The following is a 21813-nucleotide window of genomic DNA, read 5'->3' as shown; positions in this document are numbered from 1 at the left end:
TGTATTCCTTTTTTTGTATGATAACTCACATTTGCATAGTATGATGTTAATATCAAACACACAGACTAAAAAAAAAAAAAAAAAATTTAGGGGGCCCCCCAGGCAGTCGGGGGCCCTAAGCGGCCGCTTAGTTCGCTTATGCCTCGGGCCGGCTCTGCTTTAACCTATTCTTCATTTGTATGCGTTATGCTTTGCTAATCCGCTCACACAAGGAACATACACAATTTAAGAGTGCACACACTCATTTGGGTCAGAGCATGCTAACAAGGTTGTGTAAACACTGCAGCATTGATGCTATAGCAGATGCTTCGCTAGTGAGATATTATGTCAGCCTCCATTGACCAGCTTCACCGCATTGTGTGTGTGTGTGTGTGTGTGTGTGTGTGTGTGTGTGTGTGTGTGTGTGTGTGTGTGTGTGTGTGTGTGTGTGTGTGTCTGTGTGTGTGTTCAGTGTACATATACCCAATCCTACTATAAAGGTGCATATTAAACTAATACATTCTAATGTATGAGTCATTAATCAGACCCAATTTCTCTCAACTTTCAGTCTTCAGAGTCCAATCAAACAATTTGATTTCCTTTCTCTCCTTTTTTGCTAAGTATTTAACATGCATTGAGAGGCCTTTGAATGCTCGGTGTTAATTTAATACAGATGAAGGTTATCAAAAAAGATCAAGGTATTTGAGACTCGGCTACAGTTAATTGATAAAAAATGTTCAGAGCGTACAATATTTGAGTGTTCTTCCTCAACTAAAGGAAGAGCAAATAGTTTTTTGTTAGGTCATTATATTTGTATAAAACTTATTTTCAAAGTGTGTATTAAAGCAATAGCAAACCCTCCTTATATACCGATATTATGATTAGGATACATTAGTTTAAGAATATTACAAAATTTGAGTGTCATGTTTGCTAAGGGGGAGAGGGGAAGGGGAAAGCAGGTTTACACATCCACATCAATGCATCAAAAGCGTTGTGGTTCAAAAGTCCACACTGAGGTTGATAAACTGGATGTTCTGGTGAGGCTTATTTTTTCTGAAAAGTTTTCTGAGTACTTTTAAAATGTTCTGATTTTTAAAAAAACGTTATACTCGGTCTCGTCTCATTTGATCCGCGATTCCCTCGTGCAAAGCCGAGTCGAGTGGAGCTTTAGACTGTGTGTGTAAACTCCATTATCTTCACAGAGAGAAAAGGGTTCATGTGAGGGGCCGGTCGGCACAAACAAAACCTGAGGAGTCTCCAAAGTTTTTTATGGAGAAAAATAAAAAACTCCATCGAGGCAATCTTTATGCACGAGTGAATGCTGCATCCCTTCCACCTTGGCGAAGAAGATGATGGTTCTAAAAGAAAAAAAAAAATTGCACTATATATATATTGCACACATATGTTGCACCTACATGTGGCACTCTGTAGTTTGGCTTGTTCGAAGCAAATCAACATAGGTGATTCTTGCTGTTCCGAGTTCGTATCTTCACGGTTGGATGCACAAATTGAAAGTCGCTTGGGATGAAAGCATTGGCCTAATGAAATGCAATGTAATGTAATGTAATGTGTGTGTGTTTTTTGTGTGTTTGTTCACATTATTAGGAACGCTAACAATCTTTTATTTTGTCTCTATTTCCTGTACACCCTTCTATTGCATTTCTCCTATGACTCTGTCTGATCCCTGTCACTCTTTTCTTCTCAGGGGGAAACATTTCAACACATCCAGGACATTGTGGTGTCTCTGCTGAGGATCATCAACAAGACGGTTATCACCATGGGTCGAGAGCATGCCCTGATAGTGAGTACACCAGACTTACTTTATTATTGCTCTGTCTGCCACTTATATTTTCAGTATAAAAAGCCAACTCCTCTGTCCACTCCTTATTCCCGAATTACAAAGCATGTCAACAACAGCCTGTTTAGTTTAAAATACACACTTTTTATTGTACATACAAGAGGGCGACCGGGTGGGAAGAGTGGGGCATCACAGGAGCTCACACACTTGTTATGTTTAATTAGTGAGAGTGGTGCCATTCAGGCTTCTAATAGGTGGCAAGCTTTCACTTGGAAGCAGCTTGAAGTAGGCCCTTGTGGAGATTATTGATTACGCTCTAAACTGCTGTGTGAACTAAGCAGTGGGCAAACGGTGTGTGTGTGTGTGTGTGTGTGTGTGTGTGTGTGTGTGTGTGTGTGTGTGTGTGTGTGTGTGTGTGTGTGTGTGTGTGTGTGTGTGTGTGTGTGTGTGTGTGTGTGTGTGTGTGTGTGTGTGTGTGTGTGTGTGTGTGTGTGTGTGTGTGTGTGTGTAAAATTAAAGTGTGTGTGTGTGTGTTTGCAACAAGGATAGACCAATGCAGTTTTCTTTTGTTGAGTTTTAATTTCTGCCAATATATAGTTTGTTATAAAAATATCATATATTACTTTGCTTATTGTCTCATGATTTTACAAAGGTATTTAATTATTGTTGGTTATAATTTCACTTTTAAATGAATGGGATAACATACTTAGACATGATAATGTATACAGATTTATCCATTCAGTTCAATAAGATGTGCATGATTTTAGCATTGATCTTTGAATATCTGTTGTAGCTTAATGAACCAGTTAACAGTGGCCATGTGGCTCAAATGCTACAGAACAAGTTTTATCGATTTGGAAAAAGCTTATCTACAGTTTATTTGATGTTAACGAGGTGTTTGCTATTGGGAGTCAACTTTTCAAAAAGGTCAGACATTGTTATTGATCTGTTTTAAGTTACTAGGTAACTTACTGTGTATACTGACAATGAAACCGCAGACAGGTTTTGGGCTCTGTTGAGTATACGTCTGCACAATTTGTGCCATCTGAAATTGAGACATCCAAACTCCAGACATACACCCTTGGTTTCAATGTATGTCATATATAATGTATGGGTTCCTCATCAGCTCAGACTTTTGCAATGATTGATACATATTTGAAGCATGAATACAGGCCAATAACTCACTTCGAAGTGATAGCTGGTGTAGCCCTAGTTTGCGTTGGTTAGCAAGTAAGATGCGTGTGTGTGTGTGTGTGTGTGTTGGTGCCTGTAATTGCATGCTAGTTTGTGCAAACATTGGCATGTGTATGCATGTCTGTGAAACAATATTGAGCTTACATTAAAGGGATAGTTCAGTATTTCTGAATTTGTATTAGGTACTTAGGCATAGTTATTGTGTTACCCTATGGAGATGGTGGTCTGTGAAGTCACTATAAGGAATGTAGGGGAGAAGCCAGAATTGTACTGTTGCAGTAGGGGGCCAGAAGAAAGAAAATGTTTTTCCACATACAGTATTTGTGCTGTTCAATTGTACGTTGGACTGAATACTTTTTTCCAGAGCTTTAGTTTGCTGCCAGACAGTGGTTTATTTATGTTTTCTTGTGTCTGTAGAATAATCCGGAGTAGGTCTCAGTCGGGCGGCTGATAGGTGGTGTGATACAAAAAATGAGTTCTGTCTGCAAACAGAGCAGTGGTAAAAATCTCAGTCCAGCGTACAATTGAACAGACATTTAAGTTTTAGGTTAGCATTTATATATGTGGATAAAAAAAAGTTTTACTTGTGGTCCCCTCTGCAACAGTACGAGGCTGAATTCTGCTTGTAAACTTAGTAAACTAAGTACCTAATACAACCCCGCTTCAAAAATACTCAACTATCCCTTTAAAACACATCAGTTTTGAGTGGCAATAAAGGAGAGAATCAATCACTTTGTCATACAACGTTGACATCATTTTTAATTGTCTGACACGGCTTGTCAGTCTGTGATCCGCTGCCTGTCACATTGTCCCTTGGTGGAGTCTTAATGCGATCTCTCCAAAAACCCTGATATCCCTGAGCTGCCTCTTTGTGTCCAGAGAGCTCCTCAGCTTGTTTTATTCTTATCCTCTTAGCTCTTCAGTTGTTGCTACATTCACATGTCGGCCTGTGAAGCCGTCCAAAGACACAGTATTCCGATAAATTGTTTTAATTCCATGGAGAATTGCTTCCCTTCCCCATGCTGCTTGCTTATAGCTGCAATGTCGCCACGATCGCTGTGAAGATTTGTTCCCCGGCTGTAGAGAGATGCAAATCCATCTCCGCATAAATCCGTATCATACATCTGTTCATCTGTCTAGACAGCCACTCTGTCAAGTGACAAACAAACAGTACGCCCGCTAAGTGTTAAGGGAGACAGTATCCTCACTTCAAGTACGATCCTAACCACAAAGTAGCCACTGGTTCCAACAGTGAGAAGGTCACGGCGATCCTCCTTTTTCCATCTCTTTCTTGGACACAATCAGAGATGAAAGTTCAGCACCTCATTTGGTCCTCTTTTCCTTTGTTCTGTGTATTTCCTCCTTCTCTATAACTGGTCCCCTGGTGTATAGCTCCACTGCGAAGGACGGATTGCTATGAATGAAGTGCCATATACAGGGATATATGCCATATGCAGCTTTTGAAAATGCCCCTGTTTATTTTAATGACACTAAAACACACCCGCTGCGGGACCATGAGAGAGAAATAAAAGCACACCTTTGTGGCCTCTGTACACATAATGATCAACCATATGCTACTGTACGGATGGCTGGATTTGGCCGTAAACTTAAAAAAAAAAAAAAAAAATCCATATTTTCTCACAGCCACCAGAAACACTTCTTGCGGAGTTTCTTGACGCGGGCCTTGGTGCTGGGGCGTCCAGTAGAGGAAGAGGAAGATGATGAAGGGCCCAGTGTAGGTTTGGTGGGAGTGGGTCCAGGCACGTCATACTCCCCATCCAGGGCCTCCATAACTCCCTGGAAACGCCCCTCCTGCTGCCGGAAATCATGCTCCACACTGAGAGAGAGGAGGAGAGGAAGAAGAAGAAGAGAGAGTAGGATGTAAAGGTCGGTGACTTGGTGTCACGTCGAGACAGATTTATTTATCTAGAAGATTTTTTCCACAAAAAGAGCTTAGATGGTGGAGGGGCTGAGAGGGAGAGAGAGAGAGTGAGAGAGAGAGCAAAGATGAGCAAAAGGATTAGAGGACAATTTGACTTCTACTGAGCTAGGAGAGAGAGAGATTAGAAAGAGAGGGGGATTGAGGGGGAAAGGGTTTTTGGTGACATGAGTCGCAAGATGGCTGACACCTTTTAAAGAGAGGTGGCACAATGCTGTATGACATGGACAGGTAAACTCATGTTGCGTTCTTAAAGGGAAAATTCGCCGATTTTCAACCTTAACTCATCTACCATAATATCCTTTGGGTTGCATTATATCCCCGTGTATTTTTTCAACATCGTCCGTTTCGCGGGGGCCGAGCTTCAAAAATCCATTCACCGGTGACGTTTCCGTGTCAAGGAAGAGCTCGTGCAGACTACAGACCATGGACATATAAAGAAATGGACACCGTATTGAAACATGGCGCCCATTCATTCCTGTGAAAGCGTATGAAAGCTGCTCATTGGCGCAAAGAAGCAACAAGGAAGCGGCCATACTGCTCTCATGTGAGCCAGGCACGCCTTTTCGTATGACGTAGCGGCACCATGGACCTATCATGGAAGAGGGGGCGGCAACCGGGCGGACTGGTAGCGGATGTAGCGGATGTAGAATCATTCTCGTTCTGTAGCATTGTAAGCTAAAGGATTTAGCCTTTAGCGGGCAGTTTCTATAAGTCACTAACCTCCCCCCGCCCCCCCCGATGATTCGCTATATGTGATATTTATATTACACTCCGTTTTTGGAAAGTAATATAGTCGTTTTCGGAGACCGGGCCGAAAACCGAAACATTTGTTTCACTACGACTCTGTTCAGCTGCCCACGGCTGCCCACTCCCTCCTCCTCCCTCGAAAACCAACTGAAAGCCGTTAAAAGCCGTTGGGCTAATAAAACGCTTGAGGTGGCGTTTTGAAATGAAAAAACTTCAGTTTTATTAGTAAATGGTCTAAAGATAAGTTTGAGCCTATGATTGATATCCAGAAAAAATTTGCGGAGACACAATCTTGTTCGCCGCTTGTATTGGTGTGGACGGCGGAAATCTGCCTATAGGCTCATGGGAAAATAAGCTCCCATTCACAGCATGCAGTACTAATGGGTTGGCCACTAGTCCATGCTCGCAGCTCGGAAAAGGCAGTGTCCTGGGGCCCTGCTACAGACTCTTGGAGCCGAGCTCACCAACCCCCCTCCCTGTGAATCCAGGGGGCGGGCTCTAAAAGCACGTGCGAACCAAAACAAACCGTCTGTCCATGCCCATGGTCCGTGACAGTTTACTTGTATCATTTCCTGTATTGAAAATTGCATCTTTTCACACGGGCACAGACGATATGGATGAGGATACTTTAAAAAGTGTGTTGGCTGACTGGAATGAACCAGCAGGGTATTTAGTTGGGCCAGAGAAGCCTACACTGCTGAAGAAATTCAGCGAGGAAATACAGTATGCAGAGAGGCCGAGGCTGCAGCTGTTTCAGCCTTGGTTAGGGTTAGCCTTGTAAGACAATACAACTGGACCACCATTAGAAACCGAGAGACATTTTCAATATCCCAAAAATAATTTGGAAAAGACAACAAATACCAGCAAGACCGGGAGGGCAGATGATCATTGAGTGAGTAACATTATTTTTTTCTAGCATGTTGTAACGTTATCTTTGTCACATTGTGTTGTCTGAGCCATTGCACTGATGTTGCACTTAGCATGTCTATAGCACTTTTCAGAAGAACCCTTTACAACAGGTCAAATAAAATGACCAGTCTTTTGTTCTTACATTGGCTGCTATTGTTACATTATAGCTTTGTGGAGAGTAACCACTTGTTTTGTGTTTTAATTCCTTTAGACATAATCGACTTGTCACACGTCGGTTCTTGATTGAGTGGGTGCTCCAAAGGGGAGAGACTTGGCAAGGGGACCGCATCGTCTTACCTGATTGTGTCATACAGCGCATCAGAGCCAAATATCCATCTCCAAATGGTCACTACAGGCGACAGGCTGAAGAAGACGCTACGTAGAAGCTACGGATGAGCTATGATCAAATATTTTGACCTGTAAATACTGCTGCTAACTATGGACACTGATTGAGATTTAATCATGTGAAAATGTGTCAATTCTCCTTGACTGTATTTACAAATAAAAATAATTTTGTATAAACATGATTGTTTTTTGTCATTGCATAGGTAACCATTTTAATACATAGGTTTGACTTATCAACTAAAAGTGAAATAGTTTCAGAGAATCAAACACTTTATAAGGCATAGATAGAGTTTAATATAACAAGCAAGTAAAACAGTGTGCATTATTCTACACACAACTGTAAAGTATGTACATATACAAATGTAAAAAAGAAAAATAACATTTTCAAAAGCTTTGAGTTTCCAGTGTGTTGGGAAAAACAATTGTAGCATAATGCTTCCTTCGTCAAGTTACTGTTGAAATATTGAGTGATGTTTAGCAGCAGCTTCTTCTGTAGTTGGTTTTGGACATGTTGAGAGGGAGGGCAGGCTGAGGGAGCTGTAGTGATGATGACAGCACTTTGCAGGCAGCAGTCTCTTCTTCATGTGATGACGAGTTCTACGAGGGATGCTCTGAAGTGGTGCGTGTGTGCGGGATGTAAACAGTCTTCACAACAGAGTGCGTGGTCCTCGGACAATACACCATCTTCCTTTGGACCTCACCTGAAATGACAAATTATGATTGTATCACAAGGCCAGCCCAGCACTGAAGAGATGACAAAAGAAAAATCAATGTGTTATACTGTAAAGATAATGTTGCTGTTGCAATAAATATATAAAACAGACAAACCACTATGTAACCATAGATAGGTCAGTCAGTTAGTGCACTAACACAATAGTAGTCTTTTGTCTAAGAAGACATCATGTTTATATTAGCAGCCAAGCATACTGTATGCCAGGGTGTGGCTATGCATTTGCATTAGGAAGAGCCAAGACGACACAAGACTAGGGACATCAGTGCTAATCACCCAGCCATCACCATCAGCATAGCAATTGTTTATGGTTTTGGAAAGCTGATCATTTTAACGACATCGCTAATAACCATGCACATGGAAAACAAACACACAGTCACACACAAACAGTCTTGCAAATGCAACTAAATCTTCCTCAAGGATACACAGAGGGGCCTACTGCCCCCCTCACGAGTTCACTTCTAACTGTAGCTTAGCGGCTAAGGTAACTTGGCTACAGCTACAACCGGTAGACTAATTCCTCCTTGCCCCATCTATCAGCCTTACACCGGGACACAATATTCAACAGCGGTGTGGGCAGCACAGTTATTAATGTAGGGGAAACACTGATACTAACTACAGTAGGCTACTATGCAATTTAGCTCACGTTAGCTTACCTTTATTCGGATTCTTTTTCCCGGGGCTGGGGCTATGCATCACGCCGGTGAATAGGCAACAGGTAGGGCCTAGTATCTTCAGCTTACGCTTACTCCTACTTCTTTTCTGTTTCCTAAAGTTGGCGCATCTAGGCACATTATAGGACGGCATGTTTTCTTTGTGGTAGTAGTCCAACAGTGAAATAATACGAAGCGCGCTATTACTGTACTGCTTACACGGGTCAGGTCCGTGCTGTGTTTGTCACCATGGTAACGCGAGCAGCTCGGAATCTGGGCAGGCTGGCTGCAGAGCGTACCCCCCCGCGCAATGCATCCTGGGGCCTGTAGGAACTGTAAAAACGGCTACGTCAGCCCCGCGTCATCAGTTTAAATCCGAAATCATTGTGCTCTCTGCCAATTCGGATCAATTTTTGGGGGGCTTTTTTCAATAGACTACTAATATACTCGGCCCTGATATACCATTCACATGAAAATGGGCGAATTTTCCCTTTAACCTCGGATACACAGTGTGCCAGAGGTGGGATGTAACAAAGTAACATTTGGTAGAGTACTGTACCTTAAGTACAAGTTTCAGGCACCTGTACTGAGAATGATATTTTCATGCTACTTTATACTTTTACTCCACTACAATTCAGTGGGAAATATTGTTCTGGTTACTCCTCCTAAATGTGTCGGGATAATTTAAGTTCCAGGTTACTTTACCGATTTAAGATCTTTGCACAGCTTTTTTCAGACATGTCTCTTAGGTGGTGTGAGGTGCATGTTTTGGAGAACTTCAGCCTATAGTGCATCATTTAGCCTGGATTCCATACAAGCGTAATACTCTCGATTCTTAACTATTTTTAAAATCACATCCTTTTGTACTTTTGTACTTAAGAGGCCATGTAATAGGTGACATACATCGAACTTGTAACAAAGTAAGGTTTCTAGTAAGGTATCGTATCTCTACTCTTACTCAACAATAGTTTTCAGGGGGGGACCATGGGTCGTTATCTGCATGTCATTCCCCTCTCTACACTATTTCAACTCTGTCTCTCCGCACTGCCAATAAAGCATAGAAAATGCCAAAACATAATCTTAAAAGAAAAAGGAGAAGAAAAGAAAATATGGTTTTCAGGTACTCTTTTCATCACTGCAGTGTACACCTTCAGCACACACACACACACACACACACACACACACACACACACACACACTCACACAGGCCTCAACTCAGTTTACACTTCACGTCCGTGGTATTCTTCTGCACTTCATGCACCAATAGATCACAGGCTGGATGAGATGAGAGGAGTGGGAGAAGGATGAAAAAGAGAGCTGGAAAGGAGAGGAGTGGAGGGATAGAGGAGCTTTTGCAAAATGGAGGAGCCAAAAGGAAAGGAGCAAGGGAGGAACTTGTCTGATGTTTTCAAAGCGGACCCTCTTGGCTTTCTTTTTCAATGCTTCTCTAGTTTGCCCTCCCTTCCTCTCGTCTCACTCTCACGCTCTTTTTCTCACCAGCTCTCTGAAGTGTCCACTGCTGCAGGTCATAGTGTGGTAGACTTTGAGTTCCCCTCTCCCTGTGGTAACTGTGTGTGTGTGTGTGTGTGTGTGTGTGTGTGTGTGTGTGTGTGTGTGTGTGTGTGTGTGTGTGTGTGTGTGTGTGTGTGTGTGTGTGTGTGTGTGCGTGTATAATATATATGTGCCTGCGTGCGTGCTTTGAGTTGGATTGTAGGGGCGGAGCTGCATAGGGCCTGGCATCTGGAGTTAATGAGCCACATGATGGGGCCTGGGGAGAACAGAGAACAATCCCCGCCCTCCCCGCCTTCAATACACACACACACACACACACACACACACACACACACACACACACGTACACGCACACACATATACTGTACAAATACATCTGTGCTCCCCTGACAGCCAACTTGTGCATCTTCCTAAACAGGCCTGTGGCTGAGTGAGGGGGAAAGTGGTAGCAGCACACAGGGACTTATTGGGAGCGAGAAAGGATATAAATCGACTCCCTTCCCCGGAGATGGAGAGATAGATAAATGAAAGAAAGGCGAGCTTTAATAAAGCAGGGCAGAGAGGTCACTGCAGTGTGACACAAAAAAAAGATAGAGGGAGGAGGTAAAGGAGGAGTGGATGAGGGCCCCCAGAGGCGACGTGATAGAGAGAGGGAGAGGAGGGTGGAGAGTTCTCTAGAAAGAGCAAAGGGATGGAGAGAGTGAGGAAACGAGTGGATAGTGTAAAGTAAAATGTCTGGTGGGCTTGGAGGACGTGAGATGGCTATACCATGAATAAATGATAAAGCAAAATGTACTACCTCACACACAGCATTAATATTTATATATATATGTATACTGTATATATATATATATAGAATATATAAAGAAAAAAGTGGTGCAACTCTTCCAAATCCAGTGTATTTGGACTGTATTGGTACTTTTGTCAGATCTCTCTTTACCCACACACACACAAACATCACTAGGTTTAACCGTCCCCCTCTCTAAATCCTTTCTGTAATTGCCTCTCAACTGCACATATCTCACCTCTCTCTCTCTCTCTCTCTCTCTCTCTCTCTCTCTCTCTCTCTCTCTCTCTCTCTCTCTCTCTCTCTCTCTCTCTCTCGCTGTTGTTCACGGGATTATGACACAGTGGGAAAAAAATCGCTGCTCTAAGTTTGTTCTGCAAGCTGTCTTCTTCAGCATCTTTGCCACTGCGTGCGTGACTGGCTGTTTTTCTGTTTCCTCGTGAGGAGATTTTGAAACCTTCACTTTCTGAAAGTTAGTCATGTAGAAGGGAATTTAATCATTTTCATCTCTTACTGCTGATGTGTAGAAGGAAGTGTTAGGGGTGTGTGTGTGTGTGAGAATGTGTGTGTGTGAGAATGTGTGTGTGAGAGAATGTGTGTGTGAGAATGTGTGTGTTTGTGTGAGAGTGTGTGTGTGTGTGTATTTAAGCTGTTTTGACAGAGAAACGGGGGGGGGGGGGGTGAGGGGGCTGTCAGAAGTTCCTTTTGCCCTTGTCTCGCTTCATACAGCTCAATTAGAACTGACGATGGCAAAACATCTTCAGGCGCCCTGCCAACATAAAAAAAAACTTTTTTCACCACAAATCATTTAGACGATTTTTCAGTCCCACGTGTAGTTCAACCCCTCATTGTGTGTCTCTATTCTTTCTATTTGCCTCTAGCCAGAATCTTCTCTAAGGGTTTGATAAAGCAGCTGCTGTCCAATCATACTTCTGACATTGTGTGTGTGTGTGTGTGTGTGTGTGTGTGTGTGTGTGTGTGTGTGTGTGTGTGTGTGTGTGTGTGTGTGTGTGTGTGTGTGTGTGTGTGTTTGTGTTTGTCACAATGAGACGCTGACAATGTGTTTTTCTGCATTTGTAATGTGTGCAACTTTTTGGTTAGAAACTTATACTGATATATGAGCGGGAAAACGATTAGGCAGCAGAATATGCACAACTGTCCCGAGGCATTTGCATCTATCACATAGCGTGAAATATATATTCATTCTTTCTTTGTCTATGTTGATGAGTGTGTGCATACGTGTGTGTGTGTGTGTGTGTGTGTGTGTGTGTGTGTGCACAGACGTGTCCAATAAGAGCTTTATTTTGTTTTGTAGCGTGACAACATTTGCATTTGTGCAAGAAAAAAACAAAAGGGAAAGTGGAGCCGGAAAGAAACAAAGAAAAAGGGATAATAAAGATGTCCCTATAAAGGAAGACGTCTTTGAAGAACCCTGGGAGTGCACTGCACAGTTTGACATTTTTTGGATCAGTGGTTCTGTAGAAAGCTGTGAAAACCTAGTCAAGCCAGTCAGACTTTGGTGTGAGTCTATCTGTGCTGTTGAGGTACCGGTGCTTGGAGCGGCCAAAAAGGATGAGAGTGTTTCAAATTCCCATGATTGATATGCTTGCACCAGGGGACAAAATAGAAGTCCCCATAACATAATAATGACATTTTAGGGTGGATACTTGCTTAAAGGTAAGGGTAGATTTAGGTTTAGATTAAGGTTAGGATTAGGATTAGGGTAAGGGTTAGGTAAGTAGTGGTTATGGTTAGGGATAGTCTCCAGGAAGTTAATGTAAGTAATGTCCTCGGAAGTGATGAAAAACCAACCTGTGTGTGTGTGTACAAACTAGTTTAGTTTGCGCTCCCTGTGTACGTGCTTCTCATATAATGTGCAAAGTAGGGGGGAAGATTAGCATGTTTTCATATACATCTGTGACAGTATATCTATAGGGGTGGGTGGGCATGTTTACCATGTGGCGGTCCATTCCCCTTGGACTTCATTAGAACTTAACGGGCAAAGGCTCCTGCAGTGGTAATTAAGATCAAGAGTGTGGGAGAAAATGGGAGGAGGTTGATGAAGAGGGAGTTGGAGCGAAGTGTGTGCGAAGAGATGGAGAGATGAAACAGCAGGAGTAGAGGAATAGACAGTAAAAAAATACAAGAGGGATGCTGCAGATGTGGGACCGCTGGCATGCAAATGTTTTTTGTGAATTAGGGAGAGCTAGAGAGATAAAAGCCCTGTAAAAACGTGCCTTCATACCCCTGTGGCCTTGTCAGAGAGAGCTTTATATATGATTGTGAAAGCGGAATTAGCTTCAAGACTCGGTGGGCCCACAATAGGGATTTGGACTAAAAGGAGGGCTTGATGCCAGATTATTTCAGTTAAAGCAAGTAAATATCTCAGTTCAGTTTCTGTATTCTCCTTAAAGGCACGGCATACTGTATGTGAAAACCCCCCCCACACCTCCAACACGTGTGAAAGATGCAGGCAAAGAGCTATGTCTGTGAGAGTGGGCCACAGGTGATTATAGCTTTTTTCCAATTGACAGACGGTATGAGGGGAAAGGATGTACAGAGGAAAGCAGTTTGATTGAAAGTTAGAGATGAAAGAAAGACAGCAGGCAGGGGATGAAAAGAACCATTTACATAATGAAAGGATGAGAAAGAAGAGAACGATTGTGTGTAGGCGATAGGGGGATTAAACTTTGCGGTATTACATTGTGAGGGTGCAGCGCTGTAAGTTGCAGTAGATCTGAGAATGCAATTACGTATTTGGGTCACACACACACACACACTCTCAAGGGACGACTAGTAATTTAGGTGCTGAATTAATTTGCTTGTGTTTGCACAGAACATTGTTTTGTGCGTAAATAACGTTCCTGGGGACAGCATGCATCCTCTTTTTAATCTCTAGAATACAGCTGTGTTCATATTAATATTAATGAGTTAGATCACTCGGCGTTGTACATTGTTCAATGATAGGGATCTATTGTGTGTGAGTACAGCAATTATCAGAGTGGGAGAAAAGGGCAGAGACAGCACGAGACCAGGAAGAAAGGCTAATAAAAAAATAAAACAAAAACAAAGGAGAGAGATGTGCTGAATAAGTGATAGAACCTTGAAAAAGCGGAGGGATACAACAGGAAATGAAACATTTTCAAGGCAGCGAGAGGAATACAGAGGCGACGTTTCAGGGCTGTTTATTACCCTACGGGAGAGAATGAGTTGTCATTTGAGGGTCATGGAATGCAGTAAGCTCATTATCTGATGGGGTTTACCTGTAGATGATGCAGGCCGTCTTTTGGCAGGTGGGGCAGTTGTTAATGTCCTGACCGGTTCGGTACGAGGTGCGACTGCAGAAACAAAACATGTAAAACTTGAACGCAAAGCTGTGTTGAACATTTGACATAATACTCAGTTTACATAGTAAATAGTCATACTTAGGTGTTAGGGAAGCTACTATGAACTCTATGTAGTTTCAATAGGTTACTACACAGAAAATGGCTAAAAATAAATAAGGCAACTATTTGAATCACTTTGTAAAATATAAACTATCAGTAAGCTAATGCAAACATTCACATCTCGACTACTACGCAACAGTACTCATACTTAATTTTTTTGTCTGCTAAATATCATCCTTTACTTTCTAAATGTTCCTATTATGTACTGATGTTCAACAGCAGAGTAAGTAAGAAATGGCATAGATAGCCATTCTGCACCAACACCAAGCCTAGCATTTCTCGTCTCGGGCTCTTGACTGCTTGTGTCACATGGCTTATTGTTCTGTCCTCCTGCACCTACTCAAAGCAGCAACATTAGGTTTGCTCTCTGGGGGCTGTCAGAGGGCATAGAATAGCTTGTGATGTGCATTGTATGTGATGTGAAAATCAGTTCAGGACATCTCCTTAATAGTGGAAGTTAAAAAAACAACTAAGCTCTGTTTGCAGTGACTGTCTAGGTCAGTAGTCAGTAGTTTGAAAGCAGACATTACATTATATATTATATACATTATATACACTCACCGGCCACTTTATTAGGTACTCCTGTTCAATGGCTTATAAAAACAAGAAGCTAATCAGCCAATCACAGGGAAGCAATTTAATGCATTTATGCATTTGGATGTGGTCAAGACAATGTACTGAAGTCAAACCGAGCATCAGAATGGGGAAGAAAGGGGCTTTAGGTGACTTTGAACATGGCATGGTTGATGGTGCACGGCAGGATGGATCCATACTTTCATGGCGGGACCTGATAAGCCTTTGGCTTCTTCCGTCTCCCTTCGGACAACACAAAGTATGATGTATGAATATTTGCAAGAGAAAATTGTGTATTGTGTGGAATTGTCCGAAAGAATAATAAATAAATGTTGTTTACGCCAAATTCTGAACCTGCCATCTGAATGTCGGAACTGAAGTCGAGACCCCTCATACCAGGCATGATTTTCCAATCTTCTATTGTCCAATATTGGTTATCCTGTGAGAATTGTAGCCTCTGAGGGGGCGCCCTTAGCTCTCTGCCCCATTTCAACTCTGTCTCTACACTATCAATAAAGCATAAAAATGCCAAAAAAATATCTTAAAAAAAATAAAAGAATTGTAGCCTCATTTTCCTGTTGTTAGTTGACAGGAGTGGCACCCGGTGGGGTCTTCTGTTGCTGTAGCCCATCTGATTCAAGGTTGGTCGTGTTTTGCGTTCAGAGATGGCATTCTGCATACCCTGGTTGTAACGAGTGGTTATTTGAGTTACTGTTGCCTTTCTATCATCTCGAACCAGTATGCCCATCCTCCGCTGACCTCTGACTTCAACAAGGCATTTTACGTCCACACAAATGCCGCTCACTGGATATTTTTTCTTTTTCGGACCATTCTCTGTAAACCCTAGAGATGGTTTAGAGTGAAAATCCCAGTAGATCAGCAGTTTCTGAAATACTCATACCAGCCCTCCTGGCACCCTCAACATTGCCATGTTCAAAGTCACTTAAAACCCCTTTCTTCCCCATTTTGTTGCTCGGTTTCAACCTCAATAAGTTGTCCCGTCCATGTCTGCATGCATTGAGTTGCTGCCATGTGATTGGCTGATTAGTTATGTGTTAACAAGAAAATGAACCGCTGTACCTAATAAAGTGGCCGGTGAGTGTATATATATATATATATATTACAATATATTACAGCAATATATTTATATGATGAAAGAACATAGCTGGGTTGGAAATTGGTGTGCATTTTAGGAATAACATGCAAACTTTGTTCAGAAAGGTGCCAGAGAGGCGCGAGGTGAAATCAAGGCGGATAGAAACATCTCATAAGCTCACAGTGACTGCCATGTAATTAAAACGCTTTATTTTTGCCAAGATATGTTGACTGCCCTTGACTGAACAGTTTCGATGAAGGAGTAGCTGACGTTGATAAAGTAAAGATTCTAATTACACGGAGGGCACGTGCGAGTGGCCTCATATTTTCTCCCTCTTACCACCAAGCCTTAATCAAAGACAACAACTGCGACAGAAGACGAGTATTTACTTCAAGCGAGAAAAGAACACAAGGAGCTGAGCACAGCAACAACCTTCTAGCTCAGCCTGCACTTTTATCACAGCACTTAAGAGTATACCTTCATTTCTGGCACAGCATCAGATATATATGCAGTCCCTCTTACTTGCTGCTTCTCTTACTTTTATTTTTCTCTCAATCTCTCTCCTTCTGTCTCTTCTTTTCTCTCCATTTTCTCTTCTGTCTTTTGTAACCCATTTAACCCTTTTACTCCTACTGCGTACGCACTTAAAGGTGAAGTCAGTCAGTGCGTTTACATGCAGACTCATAATCGGGTAACTAAACGAATAAGACTTCAACAGGACTTTTAAACTGCATGTAAACACCTTTATCCGATCTACTTCGGACAAGAGAAGTCGGATAAGAACACCTAACATAGTGGAGAAAGCCATTTATCCGATTTCCGAAAGGCCATGTATACTCAGACAAGTGACATGGTCCGTTCGAGTGTCTAGTCTTAATCCAATCTAGTTGTGCCATGTAGCTGCACTGACTGATTCTCAAAAACGCTTTTCAAAATCACTTTTAATCAAAAGGTAATATCTCTGATTCCGCTCCTTGTCCGTACTGTGCAAAAAAAATTAGGTGTTAATACACAGCCTGGGCTCTGTAAACGGGTATGTTAAAAAAGCAGGCCCACCATAGCTAGCAACATGCCCGTTTACAGAGTTTAGGCTGTGTATTAACATTGGATTCTTTTCAGCGCACACATAGTACGGACAGGTAGCAGATTGTGAGAAGATATTCACTGATTTTGACAAAAAGCGAGCATTGTCCAGAATCACAGAGACCACCCTAAAATGTGACATAAGCATCCTCTCGACACACACACACACACACACGCACTAAAGGATGTGCATACATGATCTTTTACAGTCGCAGCCACAGGGTGTAACAGCGTGTACACAGAGTTTAGCACCCTTATTGTGCAGCTTAAACATTAATTGCATCTCTCGAAGGTAATCTGACAGGGATTAGTGTTGAGCTAGAGACATCTGTTTACCCCCGAACAGAGACGAGGAGGGCTGGAGGGAGTGTAAAGTTTGAGGTAAAGTTTCAAAATATCTTTCTTCTTTTATTTCCTTTTTTTTTTTTTTTTAGAAAAGATGAGTGTATAGGAAACCGCAAGAGGATATTTACTGACAGTAAAGGTGATGGGGGGAGCGACAGAGGGAGGGGGGGGGAAACAAAACAGACTGACAGCTAGCAGCACATGACAGCAGGGGATAGAGTGATGGACAGCTTGGCAGCACAGAGAGCCAGGGGGGGAAGATCAGAAAATGGAGAGAGGGCAGAGGAGTGATTCACAGTTGTTAGTTGCATATATGATTCATAGGTGCAGTAAGAAAGGCAGAAAGATGAGAGACAGCATTTTATAATTAAGATAGGAGCACGGGCGGAGGTGGAGAATGGGATGAAGTGCTCAAGGCGTTTTTAAGAGCCTCTGAGCGTTGGTTGAAATAAAGTGAATAAAAGGGAAGCCTACTGGGATGTACTAAGTGGAGTGGGGAGGGGGGGGGGTTTAAAAAGAAAGGATATGGAGCAGGATAGAAGGAGTTCGGAAAACAAAAGAATTAGCAGGAGAGAGAAAGAGAAGAACTGACAAAGTTAATTTGGCGTGCAGTGCGATGTCTCTGAGGGCATGCCGTTACTGCGGGGAATACATAGCCCCCACAAGGCATGTAAGATAAAAGAGCAAAAGGAAAGATCTGCCAGCATTGACTACAGGCTGGCAGCAGGTATGTCATATCCCTGAAGGTTTGGATCACACACATACAGTCAAACACACACACACACACACACACACACTTACACTGTGCAGCAATTCTCCACAGGCCTGTGCTGCCTGACATTTAAAATCTATTACACGGACTTGAAAGCTTGTCGGTATATATTGCTATAAAAAAAACTCAAATATACTCTCTTCTTAATCTTGTGCCTTCCCTCTACACACCCTCTTTCATCACGTTAGCTTGCTCTCAAACTCTTACTTAAGCACTTTCTATTGCAGTGGATATCTCTTACCTCTCCTTCATCCAGTTTTTTCCATCTTTTATCTCTATTTCAATCCTAATCTCCATTCCGTCTACTTTTCGCTCTCTGTCTTGGTGTATAACCCTCTCTTTTGTGGTCTCATTTCACACTTCATACTCTATTTCTTCTTTTCTTCCCATTCTTAAGCCCTGTTTCCACTGAGCGGTGTGGTTCGGTTCATTGCGGCTTGTCACGCATTTATTAGCCTTTCCAATGTCAAAAGTTTCAAATGATACCAAAATAAGCAAACCATGCCGCAACAAATCTTTGTCACCCTTTCTTGGGGTACCAAGGCATCCCAAAGGGTCCCAAAAAGGTTGAGCTACAAACTGCAGTCCATTGATTGGTCGACATAATCATTATTTCCACCTACACAGTATGGGGACTGTTGGCAGTGGAAACACAAGCCAGATCTAGGGTTAAAGTCCCCTGCCAAACCGGGCCGAACCGAACTGTGCTGCTCAGGGGAAACAAGGCATTATATTCTTCAACCTCCCTATTAACACCCCCTCCCTCCTCCCTCCTCCCTTCTCCCTTATTCCCTTATTTTACCCTTCGCTGAGGGCCTTGCTCTTCTCCAGGTCTTGAATGACGTTGAGGAGCACCTTGATCTTCTCCTGATTGGACACTAGGTTATCCTCCACATTCTGCAACTTCATCTCCAGCCCGCAGGGTGCGTTCGCTGTGTTCCCCACCAACAATCCTCCCGGAGCCCCGTTACATTGTGCTTTAATATGAGTCTTACAAGGCAGATTCTGGTCATCGAATGATTTGCTCATCTGTCTTGCAACTTCCTTGGATTTGGACCCCTGTGAGGACGTTCGGTTGGGAGTATTTGCGGTCTTTTGGATGTTATTGGTTTGGGCTACAGGCGTGGACGGTTTGGAACGTGTTGTTTTAGGAGAGACTTTTGGCGGGAGGGGCGGGGTGTCTCTGTGAAGGGAAGGAGCTGGAGGCTTAGACGTGATGCAGGCTGATGTGTGCTGGTGTGTGTTTTCATCAGCGCTTTGGATTTTAGCCAAGTCGTGCTTGTGTTTATCAGTTGAATGTGGCTCGGGTGCTACTGCAGATGGTGTGTGTGCTTGTTGTTGTGTGTGTGCGGTAGCTGCACTCCTGTCTGCAATGTTGTTTGTGTGTGTGTCTGTTGTTTGCGTGGCCGAGTCCTTGCAGTAGGTGCAGTCTGCAGAGCGTGGCCTCGTCTGTTGCTTTGCCTGGTCTTTTGTTTTGCTCGGAGTATTGTGTGATGTGTGGTTGACATGTGAGCTGTGCCTTTTCGGTATAGTGTGTGACAGCTGTGGTATTTGTCCCATTTTTAATGAAGCGTCTGTAGAGGTGTTTGCCGTGTCTGTGTTCTTGGTATTGGGCCTAGAGTCCAGAGAACACTCTTTTTGCGACTGGCTGGGGGCCGCAGATGGTTTCCGCGGCGGATTAGGTAAAGTCTGGCAGGCTGTGGTGTGATTGACGGCCCTCTTGCGTTGACATGCCCCTGTGCACGGGGTAATCTGGGACCGTCTCCCTCCGCATGTCCCACACAGGCGGGACGGGGATGATGTCATCATTCGACAGGGCCGTGGCGGGGTGGAGTGCACGGTCGTGTAAACGCCGCTCCCTGCCTTTAATGCAGAAGGCCGATTACCCTCCCCTCGCAGAGAATGCACCCTCCTCCTCTCTTGGGCCTGTTCCTTACCTTCTGTGAGCCCTTCAGTGCAAACCCCTCCCACCGCGTCTGAGGCGACCACGCTGCCATTAGTGTACCGAGCTGTCCTTTTCCCCCTGGCGTCCTTGGGGTTTGTCCGTATAGTTTTAATCTGACAGTAGACTCCGGAGCCCGAGCCCTGTGAGCCCATGTCGTCCTGCGTCACACTATTGATCTCGTTCTGAGACGTCTCCTTGGACACCGGCGCGCTGTTGCTGTCACTCCCGATCACTCCCACTTTCCCCGTTGCCGACGCTGACGCCGGTTTATCTGTTACCATGGCGAGCGGACGGTGAGCGTTGGTTGGCTGGCTGCTGCGTCGTTTGATGGAGGGGACAGTCCGCAGCCCGGGAGACGTTTGCACCCCGACGCTGCACAGCGGGCCCCATCGCCCCCCTGCCAGGGGAACCCCCAGCGCAGGCACTGGATTGGTTGGGTCGGCCACCCTCCTTCCCATAATCCTTTGCACATTAGCTCAGCCCCCCGAGGAGCCGAACGGGTCAGACTCAAGCGGTGACATCGGCCAACACCAGAAGTTTTTTTAATTATATATCCAACAGAATGCCTCCAGCTGATGTTTACCCAAGTAAAGTTGTGTGTCCGTGAGACAGTGTATCCCCAGTTTGTATGTGGAAGCCGCAGCCAAGAATTCAATATCCAGCAAGGCTATAAACACTCAATGTCCTCCCGTTATTGACCTCCTTACTGCTTTAGCTACTTCCCAATGGACATCACTGTCGAGGCTCTCCTCATTCTCTACCCAGTGGCACGCAGATGATGAGTTGGAAGGGTTCTCTCCGGGCATTGCTGGTTCGTCCTGGAGAAAGAGAGAGACACATTGAATGAGAGAAAGGGCAGACAAAAAAGGAGGGAGATGGGGAAAAAGTGATGGGAATAGCAGAAAGACGAATACATTAGGCACCTGAAATGCATGGACCTTGACATAACGCGCACACTGACCAAGATCAATAGAACTCTATCAACCTCCTATTAGAGGCAGAGACAAGCCTCTAAATCTCATCAAGCGGTTTTCTCTTGAAGAAACCACCAGGGATATCTTAAAGTTAATAGTGTACATCTCTATAAAGTTTCAGGTCGCACACACACACCCCGGGAGCTATGGCGATGAATCTTATAAGTTTAACACCGTAGATGTCGTTGCAGTCTGTTTATTGCCAAATGACGCAGTATAGTATGACACATTTCAAATGATGTTATGTTTGCCTCCCACAGCCGTATGTAAACTGATGATAACTCATGCCTTGACATCTCGCATGGAAGTATTTCGGGACTCTGTCTTATGAGTTCAGCATAATCTTAAACTCTGCAACATAGTTTTTTCTTCCCATCTTCCTGTTTTTCCAGTGGCTCAGTCAAATATGTTGCCTCAAGCCAGTCCTAATATATATTTCACTTTTTGTTTAATTGTTTCTGAGGCTGAGACATTCATTTTGAATGCATTAGCTAGATTCTGTTAAGGCCTTATCTGGATTTGCTTTGATATGCTTGGTCAAATTGGTTGGGATTGTTTGGGAGGGTATAGCAAAATGAGCCTTTTGATCTTTAATAACTTCAAATCACTTGAGAATTGACTCCAAACACTTTAATGTTGCACGATTAGCTGGTCATATTTGGGGCAAGATAATAGTGTATCAGATTTGTCCTCGGAAGAAAATTGGGCCATTGCAGCAGCACACATATTGCCGGAGCACATCACAGAAAGAAAGCCATTGATATGAGTGTAAATGGAGGTTTTTTAACTGTATTAAAGTGAGGTAATTATATTTGACAGGTGAAAAATGTGCCTTTATTTCATGTAATGGAATCGCCTAATCGCACACATTTTGCTGCTGAGGGTATTCTGGAGTGCTGTGGCTTATAGTTATCAGACATTTCAGCTCATTTAATTCTATGCGTCTACTTTTAAATCAAAACCCCTTTCTAACCGGGATTCCT

At 43.4% G+C, this 21813-nt stretch overlaps 2 protein-coding genes across 2 annotated transcripts in view; one reads left to right on the top strand and one right to left on the bottom strand.

The window, feature by feature from the left end:
- Positions 1–21813, top strand: part of dock2 (dedicator of cytokinesis 2) — a 107827-nt gene that overhangs the window by 46530 nt on the left and 39484 nt on the right. The window contains exon 26 of the mRNA XM_080035781.1: positions 1685–1780. Coding sequence (XP_079891907.1) covers positions 1685–1780 — 96 coding nt within the window. The remainder of the gene's footprint in view (positions 1–1684; positions 1781–21813) is intronic.
- On the bottom strand, positions 4610–20314 carry insyn2b (inhibitory synaptic factor family member 2B; the record flags this gene model as incomplete). The annotated part of the gene is made up of 4 exons (XM_080035640.1): positions 4610–4808; positions 13860–13934; positions 18714–19094; positions 19299–20314. The coding sequence occupies 4 exons, from the start codon at positions 20312–20314 to the stop codon at positions 4610–4612; spliced, it is 1671 nt and encodes a 556-aa protein (XP_079891766.1).

Source organism: Ammodytes marinus, assembly GCF_949987685.1.
Source record: "Ammodytes marinus genome assembly, chromosome: 10".
NCBI lineage: Eukaryota > Metazoa > Chordata > Actinopteri > Uranoscopiformes > Ammodytidae > Ammodytes > Ammodytes marinus.
This window is presented reverse-complemented; position numbering and strand designations above follow the sequence as displayed.